At 41.2% G+C, this 22,821-nt stretch overlaps 1 protein-coding gene across 1 annotated transcript in view; it reads left to right on the top strand.

Moving 5' to 3' along the window:
• The window catches only part of ZNF536 (zinc finger protein 536), a 344,488-nt gene extending 340,372 nt beyond the window's left edge, over positions 1 to 4,116 (top strand). The window contains 1 exon segment of the mRNA XM_054516149.1: positions 648 to 4,116. Coding sequence (XP_054372124.1) covers positions 648 to 883 — 236 coding nt within the window. The 3' untranslated portion in view covers positions 884 to 4,116.
• Positions 4,117 to 22,821: the final 18,705 nt, after the last annotated feature.

Below are 22,821 nucleotides of genomic sequence, written 5' to 3'. Positions count from 1 at the left end.
TGTTACACGGTCGATTGCTGTTTTATCCACAAGAAGTGCATCTATCAGATTTTGTGCATTAACATTCCTTTTCTAATCTGGCTTGGACATTTTATTTTAAAGCTGATGATAACCTTGGGCCCTGGTCCAGCAAACACTTACATGCTTGCGTATCTTTACTCACAGGAGTAATCTCAATGGAGTAAATGTTTGCAGGTTTGAGGCCTTGGCTATCTCAATCCATTATTTCTTTCCATTAAAAAGTAATCTGTGCGATTGAAATAAAACATACAATTCTTTACCCAGAAACCCACCCAAAGACAAAGTGTGTTTATTACACTAAGGGTCTGCACATTGTCATCCTTGAATTGCACTTCAATAAAAAAGATAATTAACAAATGTAAAAGAAGACAGTTTCGTACACGCTGTATTTACAAGAGCTTGGTTTGGATCCTGGGCTGAAGGATTTACAGCTGGGGCTGAGGAGGGAGATGGATTAGCTGCAGTGCTCTGGAAATCCTAAGCAGAGAATTTTTGAGATGCAGTTTATTGAGGAAGGGCGATGGCCCCTCCCAGCAGAAAGGGGCTCCAGAGTGTACCGTTTGTCCAGGCTGTGCAATGTCCGTGGGCTAAAGCAAAAACTAACCGGGCTGTCGTCTGTCACACAGGTCACCGGCCTTTCCAGTGCAGATACTGCCCCTACAGTGCCTCTCAGAAGGGAAACCTGAAGACCCACGTGCTCTGTGTGCATCGCATGCCTTTCGACAACAGCCAGTACCCCGACCGCAGGTTCAAGCGCTCCAGAGTCGACTCGGAAGCTGCCGGGAGCTTGGAGGAGCCGGCGGCTGCCAAGGCAGGGAGCTCGGCAGAGCTGCCCGAGGAGGGCACCAAGGCCCAGGAGTGATGCCCAGCGGGTCCAGCCCTGCTCTGCTGTAGCCTTTTACCCCGGCTTTGGACATGTGGTTGGTGAGGGCTGGCTTAATAAACCCCTTCTGAGGGAAGGGATGGCATGCCAGTTCCCAGAAGGGTCCAGAATGCTGAAAATATTCAAATATGTGTATATGTACATGTACCCACACATGTACATATATATATATATATATATGTATTTACAGACACAGAGATATCCAGTCATACCCACATTGAATATATATCTACATACACACACACACACACACAAAATACACACATTCCATATGTGTGTGTGTGTGTAAATATATATATTACACATGCAAAGTAAATTTCCAGCCCTTGAAAATGGCTGCTAAACAGTTATCTGGCAACTAGTACTTCCAAACAATGTAGGTGCGATAATAAAGTGATTTAAAAATGTTAGGAGGTCGTTAGTTATTTAAAAAAGCAGGGCAATTTCAAACTTATAAGTGGTCTTTGTCCAAAAATAATGTTCTTAACAGAAAAATGATACCCTCTAAACGATTTAGTGTTGCCTTGAAGATTGAGGGGCTGTGTTTTCATTGTTGAAAACACCTTTATAATATGACACCAGCTGCTGTCATTTGCCTAGCATAGTAATGAGATGTCTTGGTAGACTGCCATGGTGCCAGTCTGACTGGAGCTGTCATTGCAGAGAAAATCAATTCAAGTGGTGTTGCAACTGCAGTGTAGGAGAAACCTTAGACGGCCCATAAGCTGGGGTCAGTACTGACCTATTTTGAAAAGTATTGTGATATTACATTTTCTTTTTTTTTTTTTTTAATATACAGCCAAATGAATCAATGGTTAGAAAAAAAAATCTGCAGCCCAATGTGTGATTGCAGATTTGAAAGGTAATTCCGTTTTTTGTAATCATCTTGCAGTATTGAGGGAAATGCTTTTATTCTTTTTTTTTTCCTTGTTGAAGAAGTTGCTATAAATGTAGAAGTACAATATATAGAAATATTGTTTAGTGAAACTAGTCAGCCTTATCTCTAGAAGGTACTGGTGAGAAACAGAATTTTATTACATAGGAGGGGTTTTTTTTTCTTCTGTTCTTTACTTGTCTAATTGCGGTTTTTTTTCAAACTTCCTTTCAATTCCTATTTTTTTTTTTCCTTACACTTGAATGAAGGATTCCCTGGTCATGGTTAATTTTCCTGTATTAGTTTTTGTAAGTGTTACAGACACAGTGCAGAAGTTTCTTCTGGAGCAAGCCCTTATAAAGTAGCTTGACCTAAAATATGAATCCAAGCTTTCTGCTCTTTGTCTCTAATGAAAAAGAAAATGTTTTAGATGATATTTCTTTGGTTTTGTAAAACAAATGTGTTCTATATTTTTGCAGACTTTAGCTTTTTTACTGATTGGATGCTCCAAATTTAGTAAGGTCTTTGCCACATAGGAAGCTTTTGAGAGACTATAACAAACCACATAAAAAAGTAAGAGAAATAACTAAAGGTTTATTCTGAAATTCTCTGAATGGCATAAAATTTTATCCTTCTAATGTACTTCCTTTGATAGAAGCAAAATTGGTGCTGTTTATTGTGATGGTTGAGAAGTATTAACTTCTTCTAAAGCAAAATCATCCAGACTTAAAAAAAAAAAAAGAAAAAAGTAAAAAAAAAAGTCAATATTTCTTTGCAGGCTGGGAGCACAGAGTAAAACCCCAGGGCCTTAAAACTTCAGCTCTGCCTAAAGCAGTTTACAAAAAATACTAAACTGCAATCAATGTAAATAAAATTCTTAGCGCTACCCTGAGACTGGAAAAAAAATCTCAGGCTAATAAGGAATACGGTTTGCATATGCTGTCGGAAAGGATGTCATCCAACTGAAGTTTCAGTTTAAATGAGGTCACTGTGTAACTTGGACCCATCTGGCACAGAGCAAGCTGCTTTTCTTGTTTTTCTAGTATAGTTCTCACTGCCTTACTTAAATCGAGTTGATAAACTTAATGCAACTGTTTCTATGATCCTAGATAAAGGATTGAAATGTTATTGAACCTTTCTGACTGTAGTAAGCTTTAGGATTTTAACTGCACTACTGTGTTTGGTGACTGTGTCAGTCGCTTGCTTTGTGTGTTTGCGCCGCCTTCGGTATCTTAGCAAAAAAAAAAAAAAGAAAAAAAAGAAAAAAAAAAGAGAGAAAAAAAAACAAAACCACCCCCCACATTCCATTTCTTGCACTTTTTGAGCTCTTTCAGTATTCTTTTGTGTCTTCTGAGCATTTTCAGATACGACAGGCAATAATTCTGTTTGTGACACTGGAAACATCTCCCGCTCCTTGTGATGTGTGTGTTGATTCCATTTGGTCGGGTGCTACTGTCCCTATCCTCCCCTCTGACATAGCCCTTTTTTCCAGAACATTTGTAACTTGTAATACAAACAAGTGACAGCAGCAGTGATGCATTGTCAGTTTCTGAATATCATCATGCTTCTCATATCTAAACATGTCAAGTTTTTTCTCTGTAACTTCTGTAGTCTGTGATACTGGTCATAATACTGTCTACATTCCTACACAAAGAAAAATTTCTATCTTGGAGGAAATCTGAGATCAATAGAGTAGAGGATTTTGTTGCTATGCTTGTAACAATTAGAAAACTTTGTATTTAAAGTTTATTCTTGGTCATTATTTATTATTATAATACATCAGTTGACAGAACTTTATTCTGGTATAGAAGTATTAAAAGTTGTTTTTTCAGCAATGACTGTTTTCTTTCTGCTGTTAGAATAAAAATGTCTTTGAAGCAGTACAGTTTTATCCAGTGTTTTACGCAATAAAACCTCTACCTCTGAAAAAAAAGCTTTCCTACTTGCTTATGTTTATTAGGAACAGTTAAAACATTATTTTCTTCAGCTTTGTCAGATTTAAAAAGAAAAAAAAAATAATGCCAGTAAATTCACAGTTGTTAGGCAGTTACTGGAGTGTATTATGCTGGGTGTGTGTGCTCAGTCCACTTATTAATCTGAACAAATCTATATACAGTATATACAGATATATATTATATATATTGTGCTTAATTAAAAGACTGTGGAAATCTGTTTTAGCATGTAGTAATAATTGTTTTATATACTACTACTTATGTACTATAGAAAAAGTCTTGGGGTCTATCAAGCTTTGATTTGAAAGTGTTTGAAGTGTGTATCATACACTATGATGTATAAAGTCATGTTTTCACATTAAAAAAGATTGTTTGTATAGATCATATATTTGGCTTTAGAAAATTGTGAGGTTTATTGTTATGGTGCATGTTAAGAAAGCTGCTCACACTTCAAAGAATGTACAAGAGCAAGAGTGCTCCCATTCTCCAGGGTGAATCTTTATTCTTCCCCTTTAAGGTTTTATCTGCACATTTGAAAGCAAATAAATTAAAGGGTTTTTCATCCTTAGAAAAGTAAGGATGATTAACATAAAAAAAAAGATGCACCAAATCTGAGAAACTACAGCAAGTATGGGGAGGAGAGAGTAATGTGGCCTTGCTCCAAGAAAAACTGAGAAAGCAAACATGTTTCGAAAACAGAAATTTTAATATTAAATTAAGCCGGTCATACCCACAATAATATACTTATATTCCAGCTTGCGTTCTCCAGAAGGAAAAGGTATAAAAAATTGTCAGAAGGGTTAAGAATTAAAACATAGAATCATAGAAATTCAGTTTTTCAGTGGCTGAAACTCACAGTGAGGAGGTGCTGTTACTGATGAACTTGTGGAAAGTCTCTGCAGCCAGGGGAGTCACGGAGCTGGTGCCAAATTCCCTGGTCTGTGGGTAAATGCCACAGATCTCTTCATCCACAGAGAATAAAATCTGCATGTAATGCATCAAATTTTAATCAAAATCCAAGACGTTAATGAAATTTTTTTGTGTGTCACACCCTCTCTTGGGGGGAACAACCCTTCCTAGGCACAAAATGGCAGCACGTAAAAATGTGTCTTGAGGAGGGATGAGCTCCAGGCTCAGAGCTGAACTCTGCCTCTCAACAGGATCATTGTCCTTTCAGGTAATTGTTGTGCCCTGGATCCAGGGAAAAAGAGCTGTCTGGGGAGAGAGTGGTGGGGGGTGTATCTCAAAGATTTTCCTGCCTTCTGGTTTCAGTAGACAGTAAAGAAAAATGTGAAAACCTGATTAAGGAGCAATGACTGTCTCATTGCACCTCCGTGGACTTGCTTCCAGTCTCCTTTATGGTCCTTTATGGATTTCTGCTGGGAGCAGTGCATTACACGTGCATACAATCCTCTAGGAAATCTAAAAATGACCACCAGTGGCCATGTGCCACGTGTGGGGTTCATCACCTGTGAAGGCAGGTGGGAAGAAGGTCTGAAGGAGGAAGGGGCTGTCTCACTGAGGTCTGTGGGCTTTTGTTTCCCACAGCTGATGGGCAGCTTTCCTCACAGAGATCCTGGGTGTCTTGAGTCTTCCCACCTAACATCAGAAGGCTGCTCTGAGCTTTAAGATAACATTTCTTGTCGAAACTTTTATAAGGACTTTAAGCCCTCTGTCTGTTGTAATTTGGGAATTGAATATTTCCCCTCTCTGTTTAACATCTGTATTGTAACAGTATATTATAGAAAGCTCACCTTGTGTATTGTAAGCATGCTCCCAGTGAAATTATTCGTAACTATTGTGATTTCCATTTCTGGATATCACTGCTTGGCATGAGCCACCACACTATGCTTCCATCAGGAAGCCCGGGGAGGGGGAGGAGGGAGAATAAAGCCGTGGTGTAATGTCGTATTAGAAATGTCACCCAGCTGAATGTTCCTAGGGGCTGGGAGAAGTTCCGTGGCTCCTCACCTGTTGGTGTTGTTCAGGGTATTGTTTGGGGGCTTTTTGTTGTGGTATTTATTTTTTTTAACCAAAGGTTCTCAGTGAATAGGGAAATTACAGGAAAAGAGGAAGAAGAAAATTTAAATGATCCCAGAGTGAACTGTTTTGCTGTTAATACAGAAATACAGAGCAAGACACATTTAATGGGCTCTATTTTTTATTATACTATGCTGAATAATTAAGTTTGAGGCTAAGTGTCACATAGATTTATCTTTTAATTAAAAAAGCATGGTTCACGCGTATTTGAGTGGTAGTCCAAATAAATGCAATATAGAAATTTATGTTTGTTTATCTAGGTGTTAATTACCTAGAGATTGTTCTGGATTACTTCTTTTTATAAAGTGTCATAGGCTCATGTCACAAGTAATAAAGCTTAACAGTGGAACCTTATCAATTTGCTAACTATAACGCTAGTGTGACCTGGAGGAAAGGAAAAAAAAAAAAACAACTTTGGAAAATGTTCTCTGCGTGCACCACATTCAACACATAAAAACCACGCAGTGAACAAAGCAATCATTTTTAAAACGTTCTCATAAGTAAAAGTACAAATATATCTTCAGTGTTTTACAGCCCTTCATATATGTAATTATTTATATAACACACTGTTATTTATGCCCGTGTACTATATGTTGTGCAGAGACAGACATGGTAAGCAACAAAATGTCCTTTACCTGGTGGGCAAGGTATTCATTTAATGTACAAAGTAACACTTACAAAGACTGAACACTATATTTAAAGCAAGATATAGCAGATGTAATTTTCTTAATATTTTAAGGGCTTTACAGCATTGCTTGCAACCAAGAGGACTGGGAAGGCAAACTGAAAGCTAAAGATAAAAGATCATGAATTTCAGTGGCACAAACAGAGGGAAAAATTGTGCACAGATGTAAATTGTTGATCACATTCTCTGTCAGTCTGCTTTTTCTTTGTTTATGTCTAGAATTTATAATACTGATCCATGAAGCCATGTGGAAGGATGCTAAGTGCAGGCAGAGAAGCCAAACTTGATGCACTCAGAAGGGGCTCTCCACTGCTGGTGTAAATCAAATGCCATCCACTGTATCACCCCAGGATTTGGAAGAGATTGATTTTTTTCTTAATCATAGGTGCAAACACTTCTCTCTTTATGCTTTTCCTAGAATTTTGATGATTTAAAATAATATCCGCCCTGTCTTGTGCAACAGATGCACCTGAGAATGTTCATTTATTGGTATTGCAAAGAAATCCATGAAATCACTAGTCAGTAAATCTTACTTGCTTCTCAAAACATGAAGAAGGCTGGAAACAAGAGTTTCTTCTATTTATTACACATCAATTATTTGTACAGACACCTCAAGCTTTGCATCATGTGCAGACAGTAGTAGCAGATAAGTTGTATCTCAATAGATGAGGAAAATTTGGTTTTGAATATGGGATTATGAATGAAAACTGAAATGTTTTAAATTTTAAAGGACTGAAATTGATACATGTTTATGTATATGTAACGACTTTGTGTGTATTTACACAAACATAAATGCCCTGTAGTTTTTCTTTTAATAGGAACCTTGTTTAAGCCCTTAACTCCAAAATAGGTGTCTGAAGTGTCTGATTTTCCACACCATAGAAAAGCCTAGTGGTGGATATGCAGAGTTTCTGAACATCAGTGAGTTACTGAGGAGCCTCTAAATATGGACCAAGGGGTTGAAAATCTGAGCCATGGGATGTGATGAATCCCTTAAACTCCTGAAATTTTGGCTGTGTAAAATTTAAATAATTTGATGGTGAGTCAGGTGTATTCTTAGTGAACTTAGAGGTAAAAAACACCTTCTCTTTGAAAGAGAGAATTTGTGGAGAGAACTACTTCTTCAGTTGTGTGAGATATTGCAACATGGAATATCTGATTTCTCTTTAGGTTGTGCCGCTGTATTCCGTATTATTTTTAAGATTTTATTCTTGGAGGATGGTTTTCTCACTTGTTTTCTGTTTGAAAGAAGCTGATGCACAAATGAGTGAAACACACGTGGAGTAATAAAGAAAAATGGAGCTATTAATCCCAACAGAGAAAATCTCTTTTGTGAAAGGTCTTTCACAGAATATCTGTGACTGTGGTAAATCCTTCTCTAGGGAACCACTGCTCTTGATTTGTGCTTGTCCTGGCTGTGCTGCTGGTTGTATGCCAATGCCCAGTGCCTTGGGAGCAGCATTCAGTGAGGAGCTGCTCCTGGGGAAGGCAATTCACATTTTTCCATAAAGGAAGGTCCGTGAAAAGTGTGGGTATCTCCAAAGCTACTGGTGTTCAATCAGTGTTCACTGTTCTGAAGCAAGGTGTATTTTCCCTGTGGAGCATGTGTTGCTTCTGTTCAGAAATTGCCATCTGGATGTCTCCTCTCAAGCTGTACTGGTGGTCCTGGCATCACCAAACTCAGCTTGCCTGTACACTAAGGAAGAGGCTCATTTTTAATTAGCTTTGAAATTAAGAAGTCTTAAAGACTTGTTAATTTTTTCCTAAGCCATTGATCCAACCTATTCTTCCAGTGAGCTAAAGCCTCCCAATGCTATTGATTTATAGGAGAAGCACCTTGAATGTAGTATTATATGTGTTGATTCTTTAACACCTACTCTTTCCTAGTTGTTATGCCAAAACATTGCTGATGTTCAGAAGGAGCAGAACCATGACCTGAGTGTCTTCTTGGTGGTCAGTGGCATTTGCTTTAGAGGAAACAATGTCACCTTCCCATAACCTCATGTCCATATTCAGTGCACTACAAGGATTTCAGTAATCTCCACCCGAGCAAGAGTCAGTTGAGCAACCTCATACATTTGCAATTAAATCATAAGTGCTTAAATTGATGCAAAAAAAATTTTTGACCAATCCTGCCAATATTTCTGTTTGATAGAAGTGGGAGGACAAGTTGAAGAGGTTGCCCCATGCTTTGAGTTCCTGTTGGATGATAGGACACCTAAAGGTGTGCCTTGCCCCGGTGCAACTCCTGCTGCTTGATGATCTCCAAGGTCTTTTGCCACCTAGTTGATCCTGTGATCCTGTGATTCTGTGCTTGGGTATGTGATCTGCTGCCCATGCTGGCCAGTGCCAGCCAGCAGTGTCACACAGCCTGTGGCACTCCAGAGGTGACAGCAATCGCTCAAACACAGTCGGTGTAAGGAAACATGAGGCTGTTCACTTACCCCAAATTGGAGAACAGTGTCTCCACAGAACACCCAGCCCTCATTTCTTCCATTTCAGGCCACTGCTAATCTCCAGCCAACATCAAAAGCACTAGGGCTGGGGGGCAGTAATTCTCAGTCCAGTGAGAATGGAAAAGTGAGATAACGTGGGACAGCATTTGACTCAGAGATGAAAATCAGTCCTCATTAAATCTTTATTTACAGTTCACACTGAAAATAGTTTTACTCCAATGCTTCAGAAACTTTTATTTCGAAGTACTGCACTAAATGAGAGATAACAGAGTAAATGCTACATGCATGCATATGTTTTAGTCCTGTATGCTGACCATGTCATCACCTCCAGTGCTCTCTCAGACCAGGTAGGCATCAGCCAGCTTTTGGCTGCAACCAAGGAGCACACACACATTTTCCATTAAAAAAAAAAAAAAATCAGAATACAGCACATATTGGTCTAACTCTACTAATTTGTCCTGTTTTGTTGAATAATTTCATCCAAACCATGAAAGGTGGAAATATGAAATGAAGAACTGATTAATCACTCAAGTGCCAAAGACCCAGCACAGCTTTTGGAGAAGGCTTCAGGTCAAAGGAGAGAAGTCTTCTTGGGGAAATAGAAAACTGCCAGGAGTGGGGAGAGGGACTCAGGGTGGGGCTTCTGCAGGTGAAGGGAAGGTTGAGCAGGCCCAGGCGGGACTGTCTGTGTGTCCCTGCATGTTCCCAGACCTGGGCAGGGGCACTGCTGAGCCATGGCACAATAACCCAGGCACAGTTCTGAGTATCCAGCTCCTGCCTTGTGCCCCAAAGAGAGCCTGAGCCTCCAACAGCAGAGCCAGCCCCACTCCTGCAGGGCAGCTCCTGTACTCAGCTGTGTCCCAGGAGGGGGCAGAAAGGCAGGAGAAGGAAAAGGAAGAAAGAAGAGAAAGGGAGCCATCAAGACCATCATTGCCTCTACCTGTAGTGATGCAATCCCTAATTTCACAGATGAGGAGAAACAGCCTCAGCATCTGTCTAAGTATTTGAATTTACCACCATGTTTCTTCTGTGTGATAAAAAAATGGGCAAAATATCCAACAAATCCAACCTACAGTAAATTTAAATATTGAATTGTAATGTTTGCTTGGTTGCTATTTCTTAGTAGCAACCAACGTGTTAATCACTAGTATATAATTAGATGTCATTTTGGAGCAATTCAAAATCAAACAAAATCTCAACATGCTCTGAATATGTTGTGAAAGTTTTCATTACAATTAATTTATGATTACCCAAATGTGCATCCAGTGATCTTAAGTCTTCCTTCATATATTACAAAGAAAAAAAAGACAACTCTGTTTCCCCACACCTTAATTTCAGAAAGCCCTAAGAAATAAGGCTTTCATTTCAATAAATGTATTATTTAAATTCTGTTTAAATAGCTGAGCATGTGATGAAGAAATGAGATTAATTTGATAAACTAGCCCCTGTGTATCCTTGGGCATGTTTCTCTTCTTTTCCTTGGTGTTTTATTTTTGGTGGGCTTTTTTTGTTTGTTTGGGGGTTTTTTGTATTTTTTTTGTTTTGTTGTTGTGGTTGTTGTTGTTTCCATAAACATTTGTGTTTTCTTTGCTGTCTCTTCAACGGATAGAAAACGAAGGTGAACTGTTATTATTACATTTCACACCAACTCACTAGAGCCATGAGTTAATTTCAGCAGGTTTTCCTGAAGGTGAAAAGAAGTGCACAGCCTTTTGTCCCACCAGTGAGCCAGTGCCATGAACTGCTGAGTGTTCCCAGACCTGTCAAAAATCAAAGGAACAAGGATAGCTAGCGAGTCATGGGAAATACTGGATGCATTAGTGGATACAGCCAATATGCTGAATTATGGTTGTGTAATAAATGTACAAGCTGTTGTACACGGACACAGCTACAGTAATCACAGTAAGTAAAGTTTTAAAAGCACTCATGCTTCCATCCTTTGTTGGAAACAGTGATCGTGTACATAAAAAGGTTAACAAATGGCTACACTTCACTCCTCTGCATCTAAACCAGAGAAAACCTTGCTGCCTTTGCAATAACAGGCTACCAGCTGATGTCTGGTCTTGCTCTTTATCTATGTATTCTATACATCCCAACACAGAACAGGGAGGAGGGCTATTTTGGGTGTGAAGTGAGCAAGTTGTTTTATGTTTTAATTGCCCATAATGAGCATGGCAAATGCTGAAAGATGCAAGGAAGAGTCTTGTCCAATAATACAGTTCTTTATTACCTTTGGATCCCATCTTCCTAACTATTTTGAGGATGTTGTTAGCAGAGGAAGGCATATTTTTATTTAACATCTTTATTAATGAGCTAAAGAAAGAAAGAAATAAACACACTAATTGCATTTGCAAATGACAGTACATTAGTAGCTATTGCAAACATCACCGAAGACAGAAATAACAGGAAAATATGGGCAGGAATAAAAAAATTTAACCTGGAGAAACACAAATGCAGGTCTGAAGCAAAATTACTCCACGTTTATGCAAGCAATAGTAGAAAGACATGCAGAAGCAGTAAAAGTGAGGGGGCTGGGGCAGGCTAGAGCACACAGCTGAGCTCCCTGGTGGTGCAGGTGGGAGCCCTTTGGCAGGGGCAGGGAAGGGTTGTGGGAGTTTTGAGGGACATCAGCAGGCGCCTCAGCGTCCCTCACTAGCAGAGAGCATAGGAAATGACATTTTTGCTTTTTTAAAAAGGGAAAGCATGAACCCCTTGTCTTGAGTTTAGAAGTGTGCAAAGAGCAGCAGCTAAGCTGTGTGTTCTCAGAATGCTGGGCTGGGGGCACCTCTCCATGCTGCCCAGGTGTGGGCAGTGCTGCAGCCCCAGTGATAAAAGGGTGATAAAAGCTGAGCAGAGCCTGGCTGCTGGCAGAGGTGTGGGCAGGCTGTCCTGCTGGCATGAAGGGGACAAAGTGCCTGCTCCCAGGTGTGGACTCTCCGGAGTGTCACTGATGCAGTGAATAGCTTGCTGGCAACACTGGTAAGTACCTAAACACTAAAATTAAGGGGGAAGTGAGCACTGTGTAGATGGTCTGAAGGACTCCAGGAGCAACAAGATAAAACTGAGTAAAGGCAAACTTCCCAAATGCAGCTCTTCCAAACTCTTTAATAAGCTCCCCGGAGAGCTGGTAGATGTGCAGTCACTCCAGTGACTTAAAATTAGACTGGATACAAGAGGGAGTAGCATGCCTGTGCCTGAAGGAAGAGGGGCAGAACCCCCTGGTACTGGGAGGCTCTGAGCTCCCTCCTGGAGGCAGCTCCTGCTGCCTGGTGTGGGATGTGCTGTGGGCTGGGGTGATCCTTGCTCACCTGCCTGCCTGGTTTGTGGGACACAGCATCACTGCCCTATTGTACAGCTGCTGGTTATTGCTGCTTCATTTCACAGAAGTTACAAACTGTCATTATTTAAGAGCCAGCTAATGAGTTATAACACAGGAAGCAACCACAGATGCCTATATATCAGTGAACCACAGTGTTGTGTGCCATTCTTACCATGTTAATGATTTAAAAAGTAAAAAACTGGGCCTCACCCCCAGCCCTCTGGAGCATGAATAACCTGGTACAGCTCCTTTCCCTGAAACAATTCCAGACACTCTCAAATCTCAGCCTTCCCTGTTTCAGTGGTGGTGTAGGGATGCTGTGTGAAGTTTTAGCAGCTGTAAGAGGGAGCAGGATTGCTGTCCTGAAGTACTCCCTTCCACCTCAGGCTGGGGACAGCGTGTGCTGCTGTGACAGGCCGTGATGGAGCTGCACATCAGCTCTGAAGTGCTCAGAGGCAGAGGCAATAAGGCCCATGCACCTCAGTGGCACCGCGTGAGGGGTGACAATAACAAGGCCTGTGCCCCTCAATGGCACCGCATGAGGGGTGACAATAACAAGGCCTGTGCCCCTCAATGGCACCGCGTGAGGGGTGACAATAACAAGGCCCATGCACCTCAATGGCACCGCATGAGGGGTGAGAATAATGAGGCCCGTGCCCCTCAGTGGCACCGCGTGAGGGGTGACAATAAACAAGGCCTGTGCCCCTCGATGGCACTGTGTGAGGGGTGACAGTAACAAGGCCTGTGCCCCTCGATGGCACTGCGTGAGGGGTGACAATAACAAAGCCTGTGCCCCTCAATGGCACTGCGTGAGGGGTGACAATAACAAGGCCTGTGCCCCTCGATGGCACTGCGTGAGGGGTGACAATAACAAGGCCTGTGCCCCTCGATGGCACTGCGTGAGGGGTGACAATAACAAGGCCTGTGCCCCTCGATGGCACTGTGTGAGGGGTGACAATAAACAAGGCCTGTGCCCCTCGATGGCACTGTGTGAGGGGTGACAATAATGAGGCCTGTGCCCCTTGATGGCACTGTGTGAGGGGTGACAATAATGCTTCCCGCTGACGCCAATCACTGCGGTGACTTTTGCTATAGTGTTACTTGTGCAGTGGCAATTGAATTGAAACTGCCACATCAGTTTGCATTAGGCCACTTAGCAGCTGATGTGGTTTCTCACTAGCACAGCAAAGGGAAGGGAGGGTGGCTCTGGTGGAGCCTCTGGGAAGTCAGGTTTTGAACTGGGACTGGGGGCACCACTGCACTCAGCTAAGGGAATTGTAAGCTGGCTGGTCAGAACACAATTTTCTTTGAAATTTCAAGTTCCAAAAGGTTGTTTTCCCCCACTAAGAAGTGGTAAGGTGGTAGCCTGTGAGGCTCTGCAGCTAGGGTAGCTCTGCTGAGCATCCATGATGTACCCAGCGCCCATGTCACGGAGAGCAGCAGAGGTAGATGGGGCTGGGATTGTAGAGCTCTTCCTACCCAGACCTTGTTGGGGAAATAAATTGCCAGGAGATGGGCATTTGTCCTTAGTCCAGCACACTACCTGTGCAGGAGAAAGTGTGTCCTGCAGCTCAGGGCTCTTGGTTTGGGGACAGAGCCTGGTTTGTGTCTGGTCATGGCCATGGCCAGGTCAAGCGCCCCCCTGTCTGTGCTCTTGCCTTGAGGTGGGAGGATCAATATCTCATTACCTATGGCCCTGCTTCTCCAGAGCCTTGCATTTTGTGGGGTTTAATGTGAAATCCCCACTCTTTAAAATTGCAATATCTGAAACACTGATGTGAGCAGCATAAATCCATTTTTGGTTTAGTCAGGTGAATTAGCTAAGCAGCTTTATTTTTTCCAGTTGTAGAATTGTTCTAATGCTTCTTTTGACCAGTCCTGGTTTAAAAAAGGCTTCATCTTTAAAAATCCAATTTTACAAACAGTTAGTCTTTAGTGTGGACTGTTGCTTTTTAGTAATTTGGGGGAAAAATTAATGGCTGATATATTTAATTTTCAGACACAACCACTGCATACTTAAAGCGTCTTTTTTATAATTTTATTGTCAACAATATAGTTTGAACACTGCATAGATATTGCTGTTGCAGGCTTGTAAGATTAAAATCATAGTATTTCTGAAGGGGCTGTTAAAGTGTCTGTGGAGCTATCTGCTACTGCATAGCTCTGAACTAATTCAACAACTGTGTGCTTTAAATATCAGTACAACAACTTTTTTCCCAACTAGACAGCTTCAAATCTAATGTTAGTATTCTTACTGACCTCAAAAGCGGGGCTGACCATGCTTAGCTTTCATTTTGTTTCTTCCTTTAAATATGGCCAAAGAGCAAAGGCTCTGAATCTGTGTAGTGTAACTTGAGACTAATGGGTAATTAATGTACAGTCAGATCTGTAGTAGCTCCAGGGTATGGGTACCTAGATTTTGCCTTTCTTCCCAGGACCTACTTTTTAAAAACCCTTTTATATCTGTATCTCTCACTTACATGGGTTAGTGTGTGTTTAAGCTGTGAAAAATGGTTGAATTTATTCCTGCATGGGCAATACCATATTCCTTTAAAGTAGATCATTATTCTATATGGAATAAATACTGTTATCCAGTTGATAGGCTTTCAGGCTAATGAACCAAAGGCTACCGTCTAAGAAGCCAGATAACAAGACATGCTTCTCCACTGGTTTCTTCTGATATATTAATTAATGAAAACCAAGATCCCTCTCTGAGAGGGAAATACACTTCTGCAGTTCCTGTCTAGTTTTGGGAGATTTCTTCACTCCTCAACACTGGTTAATGTGCACAGGGGAATGATTCTCCCAGTGAGATGGATAATGGAGAGCTTCTACCTGCCCTGGGGATGTTGTCTGTATGAGTGAGAGGCAGTCCCTGGGAGCTGTGCTGGGGAGCAGCCTGTGGGCAGGGCAGGCAGGAGTCCAGTGCTCCCAAACTCACCTGGCTCCATCCTCTCTGGCTCTCTGCCGAGGACAGGTAGAAGGCAGCACATTCCTGGGCAGGTGAGCCCCTTCTCAGAGGTGTGTGCTGGGATCACTTATGAGAGGGGACCTCCCTGTACTGGTCAGTTCCTCCAGCAGCTGTGCAGCCCAGGGCTTTATGCCTCTGAATCCAGGAACCTGGCTCTCCCTCATCTCTGTTTATAGCATGGTTTAGAGTCCTGCCAGTTCTAAACATGAGACACTCCTAAATCTGGTTTAGGAAGCATGAGATTAGGTGGAAAGATAGGAAGTACCTTTCTTCTTTTGAACCTTTAGGATATAGTGACTGTAAGCTAAAGCTTCTTCACAACTGTCAGCTGGATAACTACCCCCTCAAAATAAAAGTAGGTCTCAGACTTGGGACTTAAGTAGATCAATGCTGTGGGGACAACTGATCCCCAGGGTATGGGTGGCATTTATTTGGAGACAGAGCAAAGAGCCATCCGTGGCTTACAAGGAGGGAGTGTGTTTTACATGCATTCTCCAGAATAAACAGCTAAGAGAATATGCCACCACACAATTGTACAGAGGGAAAGAATTTTCAGCATCTTTTCTATGTTTTCCCAGTCTGAGGAGTTTTCTGACCTGTGGCAGGCTGCTGCTCCCTTGAACATCACCTCAATTCCAGGGGGTCTTCAAACCTGAGGCGTACTCCAGCAGAAACACCTGAAATACTCTTTGGTGTTGGCATTGCCCTGTAGCTCTCTGCTTTGTGTTGTGAGTTATTCCCTTTGGAGTCCAAGTACTGAGAGTTATTACATCTTTAAAGGCCTGCAGAGTTTGAGGAAAAGTAATTGGTTTGTTGCTCCAAACCTCTTGGTGGAATTATTGAGAAAAAAGCTTTTCAACTTAATTTTCTATCTATATCTGGAGCCGTTGGCATGAATTCAGCCTGCACCATGTACCCACAAGCTCTGTGAACGCATGCAACTGAGTATTACTGGAGCATATCTACTTGGGATAGCCAGTAGGGCTCTTTGCAAGGTGCAAGACTTTTCCACTCTGCAGAATGAGTGTTTTACACACTACATGGCAAGTCTGTTTTTCATCTTTACTGGTTAAGTTGTTCAATTACAGCTTTATGTTAATGCAAAAGATAATTAATGCTGTAAGTTAACTATGCATAGTGCTTTCCAAGAACAAAAGGAGCTAAATCCCAAACCATATCTTCCTCTCCTGTTCCGGCTTGGTGTAATTCCTTGTTTGCTAAAGAAGTCTGCTTGTTTCATGCTACAAAACTTCCAGGTTCATCAGCTGTAGTGGGGAGCCAGTGAGACATCTAAAAGTTTTCATCTGCCTCGAAGGTCAAATGTGCTGTTTCAGCAGATCAAAGCCTGAGGCCCTGGAAAGAAAGGCCAGGAGTTTGTTTCTGATGGTTTAGCACAGGCTGTCTGCTGCAGTCAAGTGCCACCATCCCCCAAAGTCCTCTGGCTCAAACACCAAGCAAAGCAGGTGCTCTGCAGTGACAGGACAGATGGGGTGAATGTCACTGTGATGTGGCTTTTCTGATAAGTCATTACAGAGGACTTCTTGGGGACAGAATATGTAATAACTAATAGGTGAATGGTGTGTTTGGTTGGGTCCATTTTTTCCAAAGTTCCATCACTCCAGTAGGAAGCTCTTAAGTATGATGCTCAAACCAACAGCCTTAATGGTCTCAGTGAAATTTGTTCCATCCTCTCACCAAGTCAGACGGATTTTGACCTTTTCCCTTGCCTCGACAGCCACAAGCACCTGATTTGTTCTGTGTGGGGCTTTTACTGGTTCTCTTGTCCTCCTCAGTGGGCAGGAGGAAAACCATGATGTGTGCCTCAGTCCTGCATTGTCCGCAGGCACCATCTGGGAACAGAGGGGGACAGCTGGACCATGAAACACCCCTAAAAGATGCTGCTTAGTCAAAGCAGGGGAAGCCTAAAATCTGTTTTAAATACCCCTTGCAGTTCTGATATATCACTTCTCTTGTTTAAGGGCTTTCCCAACTGCTTCAGCCCTTTCCTCTCATGCTTCTCTTCTCACCAACATGAATTTCAGATGGTTTTATCAGATCTATGTCACAGATTCAGTTTTCCAAGTTTTTGTGCTAAATGTCTTGGCAACTCTCATCTTTGAATAACTGGCTTGGAAAGGTGGGATTGTATGGACCTCCCAAGTCCATCCCTCCTACTGAAATTAAACACTGAAAAAAAAATCAGTTCATGATTTTATCCAGTTAATTATGTCTGCTAAGATCTGTACTTACAGTTCTAGGTAGAGGAGATCAAGCAAATCCAGGTTAAATATGCCCCTTATTCTGACAGAACCTCTCTGGACCTTTGCCAGACTATCATCAAAGGGAAGCTTACTCCTTTGGGGTCTAAACCAGCCTGCTTCTCCAGGGACTCTTATTGATTGAGAGTGGAGCAGGACTGAGCTCTATAGCTGCAAAGCTGATTGTTGCATTTGATGTTATTGACAAAAATTTGAGTAAATCAAAGACAATGTAGATACTTTGGTAAAACCTGGTTGGCCTATTTCCAGATACTTTCCTGAGTTTTATTAGACCTGGGTGGGGATTCATCAAGAAATGGTGATTTCAAGTTATCTTTTAATGTTCTTCAGCTGTTAAATCTAATAAACTTTTTTAAGAAGTGAAAAATCTGTGGGAAGCTTAGTACCTGAGAAATCACTGATCCAGATATTGGAACTTGAAGCAAAACGCAACTTTCTGGTTCTGACTTCCATTAAATACGGCCAAATTGTATTAGATCATCATCCATAATTAGGTCAATTTTTCCTAATCTTTGTTGAAATGGGTTCAATCTGGTTTACAAATGAACACTGAAGGGCTTTCTTTCATTTTTTGTTGTCTCTCCCCTCCATAGATGCAAGCTTTCCACTGCCCGACAAGACATGAAACCATTCAGTAGTAATGCATCACACATGCTTCATATTTAAGTAGTTTTAGCCTTAAATGATTATCTCCAGGCTTTCTGTTCTTCCCTGTGCAGAGCATGTGTGTGGTATAAGTGTTTCTGTGTGGTAATGCAGCCAGTAGAGCTTTCTGCTGCCCTTGTGAACCTCTGCTGTATGGTCCTTAGGACCTGAGGACTGCTTAATGCGCCCATGTTTAAGGCTAATTGTTAATACTCAACGGGAGCTACCCAGTAACTACAGCTTTTGTTACATGAGGCAGCTGAGCAAGCCCCTGATGTGCACATGATCAGGTTACAAACTCTGCCTAACACCAGCACTTTTCCTGCAGTAGATATTCTTCCTCACACCTAAATATACTCATACAGAACACTTGTCAGGTCACTCTAAATGCTGAATCCTTTCAGCAGTGACACAGATCTCTTCTGATGCCACTCTTCAATCACTCTTAATTACTACTCAGAGTCTAATTTCAAGGTCTCCTTAGGTGTTGGTATTAGCTAATATTCAGTAAGTAAGGCAAAAGATAACACTGTCAGTCTCATTTGCCTTTCAAGTTCGTATCTCTCTTTTCCCCGCAGAACACAGCAGGGCTAAAACCTTCTTGTTTAGCTTGGGGCAAAACACACCCTGCAAAAGCTGAGAAATAATCTAATTTTTTCAATGAAAGTCAGTGCCAGTCAAAGAAGCTTTTACATACTTACAGTTAGGGTACAACAAAAATGTACAAATATTGGTAACCCCAGTTTATCATGTATAAGATTCTAAAAGAAAACCAAATTAAGGGAGGATATTTGCAAAGTCTTTGAAATAATGAAGAAACAGCAAATGCCGCTTCATTTTTATGTTCTGAAGTCACAGAAAATGAGGAAATTATTGTCACTTTCATTGGATGACTTTCTTGGGTTTTAACACATTAATATTTATGCTGCTCAATTGTCTATGTTATAAATAGCCCCTCAGAAATCTCTGTGGGTCCCTTTTTAGCTTAGATATTTAAAACATAAGTAGCCTGAAAGCAGCTAAATATCAGTGCTACATGCAACTTCATCAAAAGACAGAAAGAAGGTGCTCAAGCACTGGATCGTCTCTTCCTCCCAGGAAAGAGTTAACACAAAGAAATAAAATCAGATATGTGTAGCCTCCAGACGTCCATTAAAGTGCAGAATGCTGTTTTCTATCACAGATTATATGCCAGATGTTCAAACTATCTCTAATCATTGCAGATGTAATGGAGTAGAATGTTGCAGTTTGTGAGTTTACTGGCATTAATTCTGTATACTGCACAAGGGAAAAGATTTTAAATATATAATTATATCTCATTAATACTCAGGTTTTATTTCCTTTCAATGGAACAGGACTTATTAAAGCAACCATTTACCGCATGTTTTCTTTTAGTGTTTGGCCCCAGCATAATCCTGTGTGCATTGTACATGTAAATATGTACTAACCTGAGTATATGGAAACACACACTACTGTATATAATTCCACTGGTATAGCCCCCCACTTTTTATATGTGTGAGATGTTTTTATAATGTAAATTGACAAGGAAAAAGATCTTATACAGTACTGGTCTAACCACATGCTATCTTACTTGTTAATGAAGAACTGTAAAAAATGCATATTTTAATTATATTTATTCAGTTAGGCTATGAGAAAACTGTTCTGTGAAATGTTTTAGGCTGCTTTCTTGTCCTCTGACTGCTCCAGACGTGCCCTAGTACCAAAGGCAGCTGTTACAGTGGGGAGAGTGACTTGCTGAGGATGTTCCTTGCTGTTATTCAGTATGCCAAGTGCAGGAGAGCTGGTCCTGCTCTGCCCCCTCCCTTGCCCCCAAACACACCCTGTGTGAAGGGACACTCCTGCTTTTTGATACTTCCTTTCTTCTGTCCTTTGTATCCTTTGGGCTCAGCTTCCTTCAAACTGTGTCCACAGGGCACAGCGTTTCCTTTGTCCTACATCCTCCGCTGGATCTGCCTATCCAGTGCGGAGTTCAACCACATCTGAGAGAGTCTTTTTACATTCTAAATCTATTGAAAACACTGCAAAAGTGTTCATGACTCTCAGTGAGCTGTGGACTTTGATGGCCTCTGAAGTCAGAGGCAAAGCTGTGAGGGTGAACTTCATGAGGAAGTTCCTACATTTCCTTTCAGACACAGAATCTCAATTATAATTTCCCCAGGAGCAATCTCTACTTTGGGTGATAATTGTTACCTTCCAGTTTTACCATGTAGCCTCAACCTATGAAAAAAGTACCCCTTGTACCAAATGTGGGTCCTTTCTGGGAGCTGTTTCTCTGGGAGCTCTGTTATTGTACCTAGCAGCTCCAAAAGCACTGACTTTCCTTTCCCAGCCCCACAAAGAGAGCAGTAGTAATCACAATCCAGTTTTCCTGCTGGAGGCCAGGAGCCAATGAGGCCACAAGGGACTTTCCAGAGTCCCTGCCTGGGTCTGGTGCACAGGGTGGGACACCTGGTGTTGGGTGCCTGTCCCCTCCCGCAGCAGCCTGGCAGCCTTGCCTGTGTCTTGCTGAGGCATTACGAATGATTTGAGTAGACCAAGGTGGTTCAATTAACTTGCTTGAACTATTTCTCAATCCAGAGACTTTAATTCACAAGACTTCAGCCCAAAGGTTTTGTTCCAGAGTACCTTTGTGCCTTTCTTCTGTTCATGGTTCCAGAATACCATGTGCCTTAATGTGCTGGGGAGCCTCAGTGTCATGCTGCAGTATTTGGGTGAAAACTTTAGTAGTTTGGTGTTCTCTGTATGCTGGATATAGACACATGGTTCAGGCAACTACTCCTGTGGTTTAAAGTTCTTAATGCACAGACCACTGAAGGACAGGGGCATTTTGGCCAAGACCTGCTGGGAAAATCTTAGACATGCACATAGCATGTGTGTAATTGTGCCACATCTCACTGTTTGAGAAAGCCAATAGAAAGAATACTGCAAACAACTTATTTTCTCTCACAGTTTATTGATTATCTTGCCTTTTCAAACATGAAATAAGTTCTTAACTATTTCCTTGAGAGGTAAGCAGCTCTCATAAAGTGTGATTTAGGCTCTGAAGTTGGCTGAGCACTGCATGGATGCAGAGGTTGGCTGATGTGGAACTTGCTGCTGGCCTCTGCAGCTGTCTCATCACACTGATTGCTTTGACTGGGAAAGGAATATCTTAATCTCAATAATGTAGTTTCAGGCAAGGGGTACTGGGTAAAGTTCAGGTATATTTAGAGAAACATATATGTATGCAGGCACTACAGTCTTGTTGCTGATATTTTAACATGATTTGTGTTTGATGTGCTTGATTAAAAAGAAAAACTGGCAATTTGCTCTATTCAGTTGCATATGGGTACTGTTTTTAAACATAAGTGTCCAGGTGCACACAAGCTGAACAGGCTTTGGAAAGCCACCAGGTTTCATCCAGACACTTCAACTTGAAAGAGCACCTTTTCAAGCACATAATAATTTAGATAATACTAATTGTGTAGTTATATACTATATAAAAACAGTAACAGTACATGAGCCCAGTGTAAAATGGAGATTCTCTTCAAGATTATTTTTATCTGTGTTAATTTTTTTATGTTTTGTGATGTGCTAATGCAATGATTTTACACTAAGGCCTGTTTTTATGAATTTTCATGCCATGTGCATCATATCATACACAGTATCTAATAAAGTAATTAACAGATGAGATACCATGAGAGCCCATCCAGTGAATTTAATGAGTTAAATAGTTAAAACACAGAAAATTTGACAACTTGAGCATGGTTCCATATGGTCCAGAGATGCAGAGCATCAACTGAAATCTCTCTTTTTAGTGGTGCACAAGGATTAAGTCAACCAGGTAATTTGCTTCAAGAGTCAGCAAACACTCCTTGTCAAAAAAATAAGGCAACAAAGAACACCAACAGAAAACCAACCTGGCTAACAATCTCAAGAGCAAGGAGGTCAGGGATGGTCTCCTGATGAAGACCTGCAATGGCTGATAAGAAGAGAAGGCAATTTTAAAATCAATGCAATATTTCCTGGAATACTGAAAATCATTCCTACTTTATTTAAAGGGATGTTTTGTGGGTGTCTACAAATAACAGATCCCTCCCTTACATGCCAGCCCTTCAGAAACAAGGCAAAGATGTGAGACAGCAAGAAAAGGTCTCACCATATCAGCACACAGGATGATGGACTGCTCCTCCAAGTGACACTTTCATTATCAGTAAATTTATGCTCCTATTTCAGTCTGTAATAATGACCATTCACAGCAAAAGCATGGTGGCTGTTAATGGACAGGAGTGTGGATAAAAATTCATTAATTAATGTGGAATTGAAGCATTTCCTCCACACACTTTGAGCAGCCAAGTATTTCACAGCAGATCTTGGCACCCGAGTGCAGGTATAATAATTATACACAATTTTCAGTGATTAAAAGGTTGTAAAGTAATTTTAGATACATCTCAAAATTATTTATCTTATAAATGAGGATAGAGTGAATATGAGCTGAATCATAAGTACCACTGTTCAGAGCTGAGCTGAAGAGCTTATAGGGGGAGATTCCTGCTCCTCAGCAGTAATGTCTCAGTGCACCTCCAAGGTGGTTATCTACTCATCGTTTCTGCCTTTCATCTTCTGAAAAGGCAGGTGACTCTGAACAGTATGATTTTCAAACATCTGTAAGATACTTTTATGTTACAGTAATTTA

This window comes from Molothrus ater, chromosome 12 (assembly GCF_012460135.2).
Source record: "Molothrus ater isolate BHLD 08-10-18 breed brown headed cowbird chromosome 12, BPBGC_Mater_1.1, whole genome shotgun sequence".
NCBI classification, from domain to species: Eukaryota; Metazoa; Chordata; class Aves; order Passeriformes; family Icteridae; genus Molothrus; species Molothrus ater.
The sequence above is the reverse complement of the archived record's forward strand: the minus strand, read 5'-3'. Positions and strand labels throughout refer to the sequence as shown.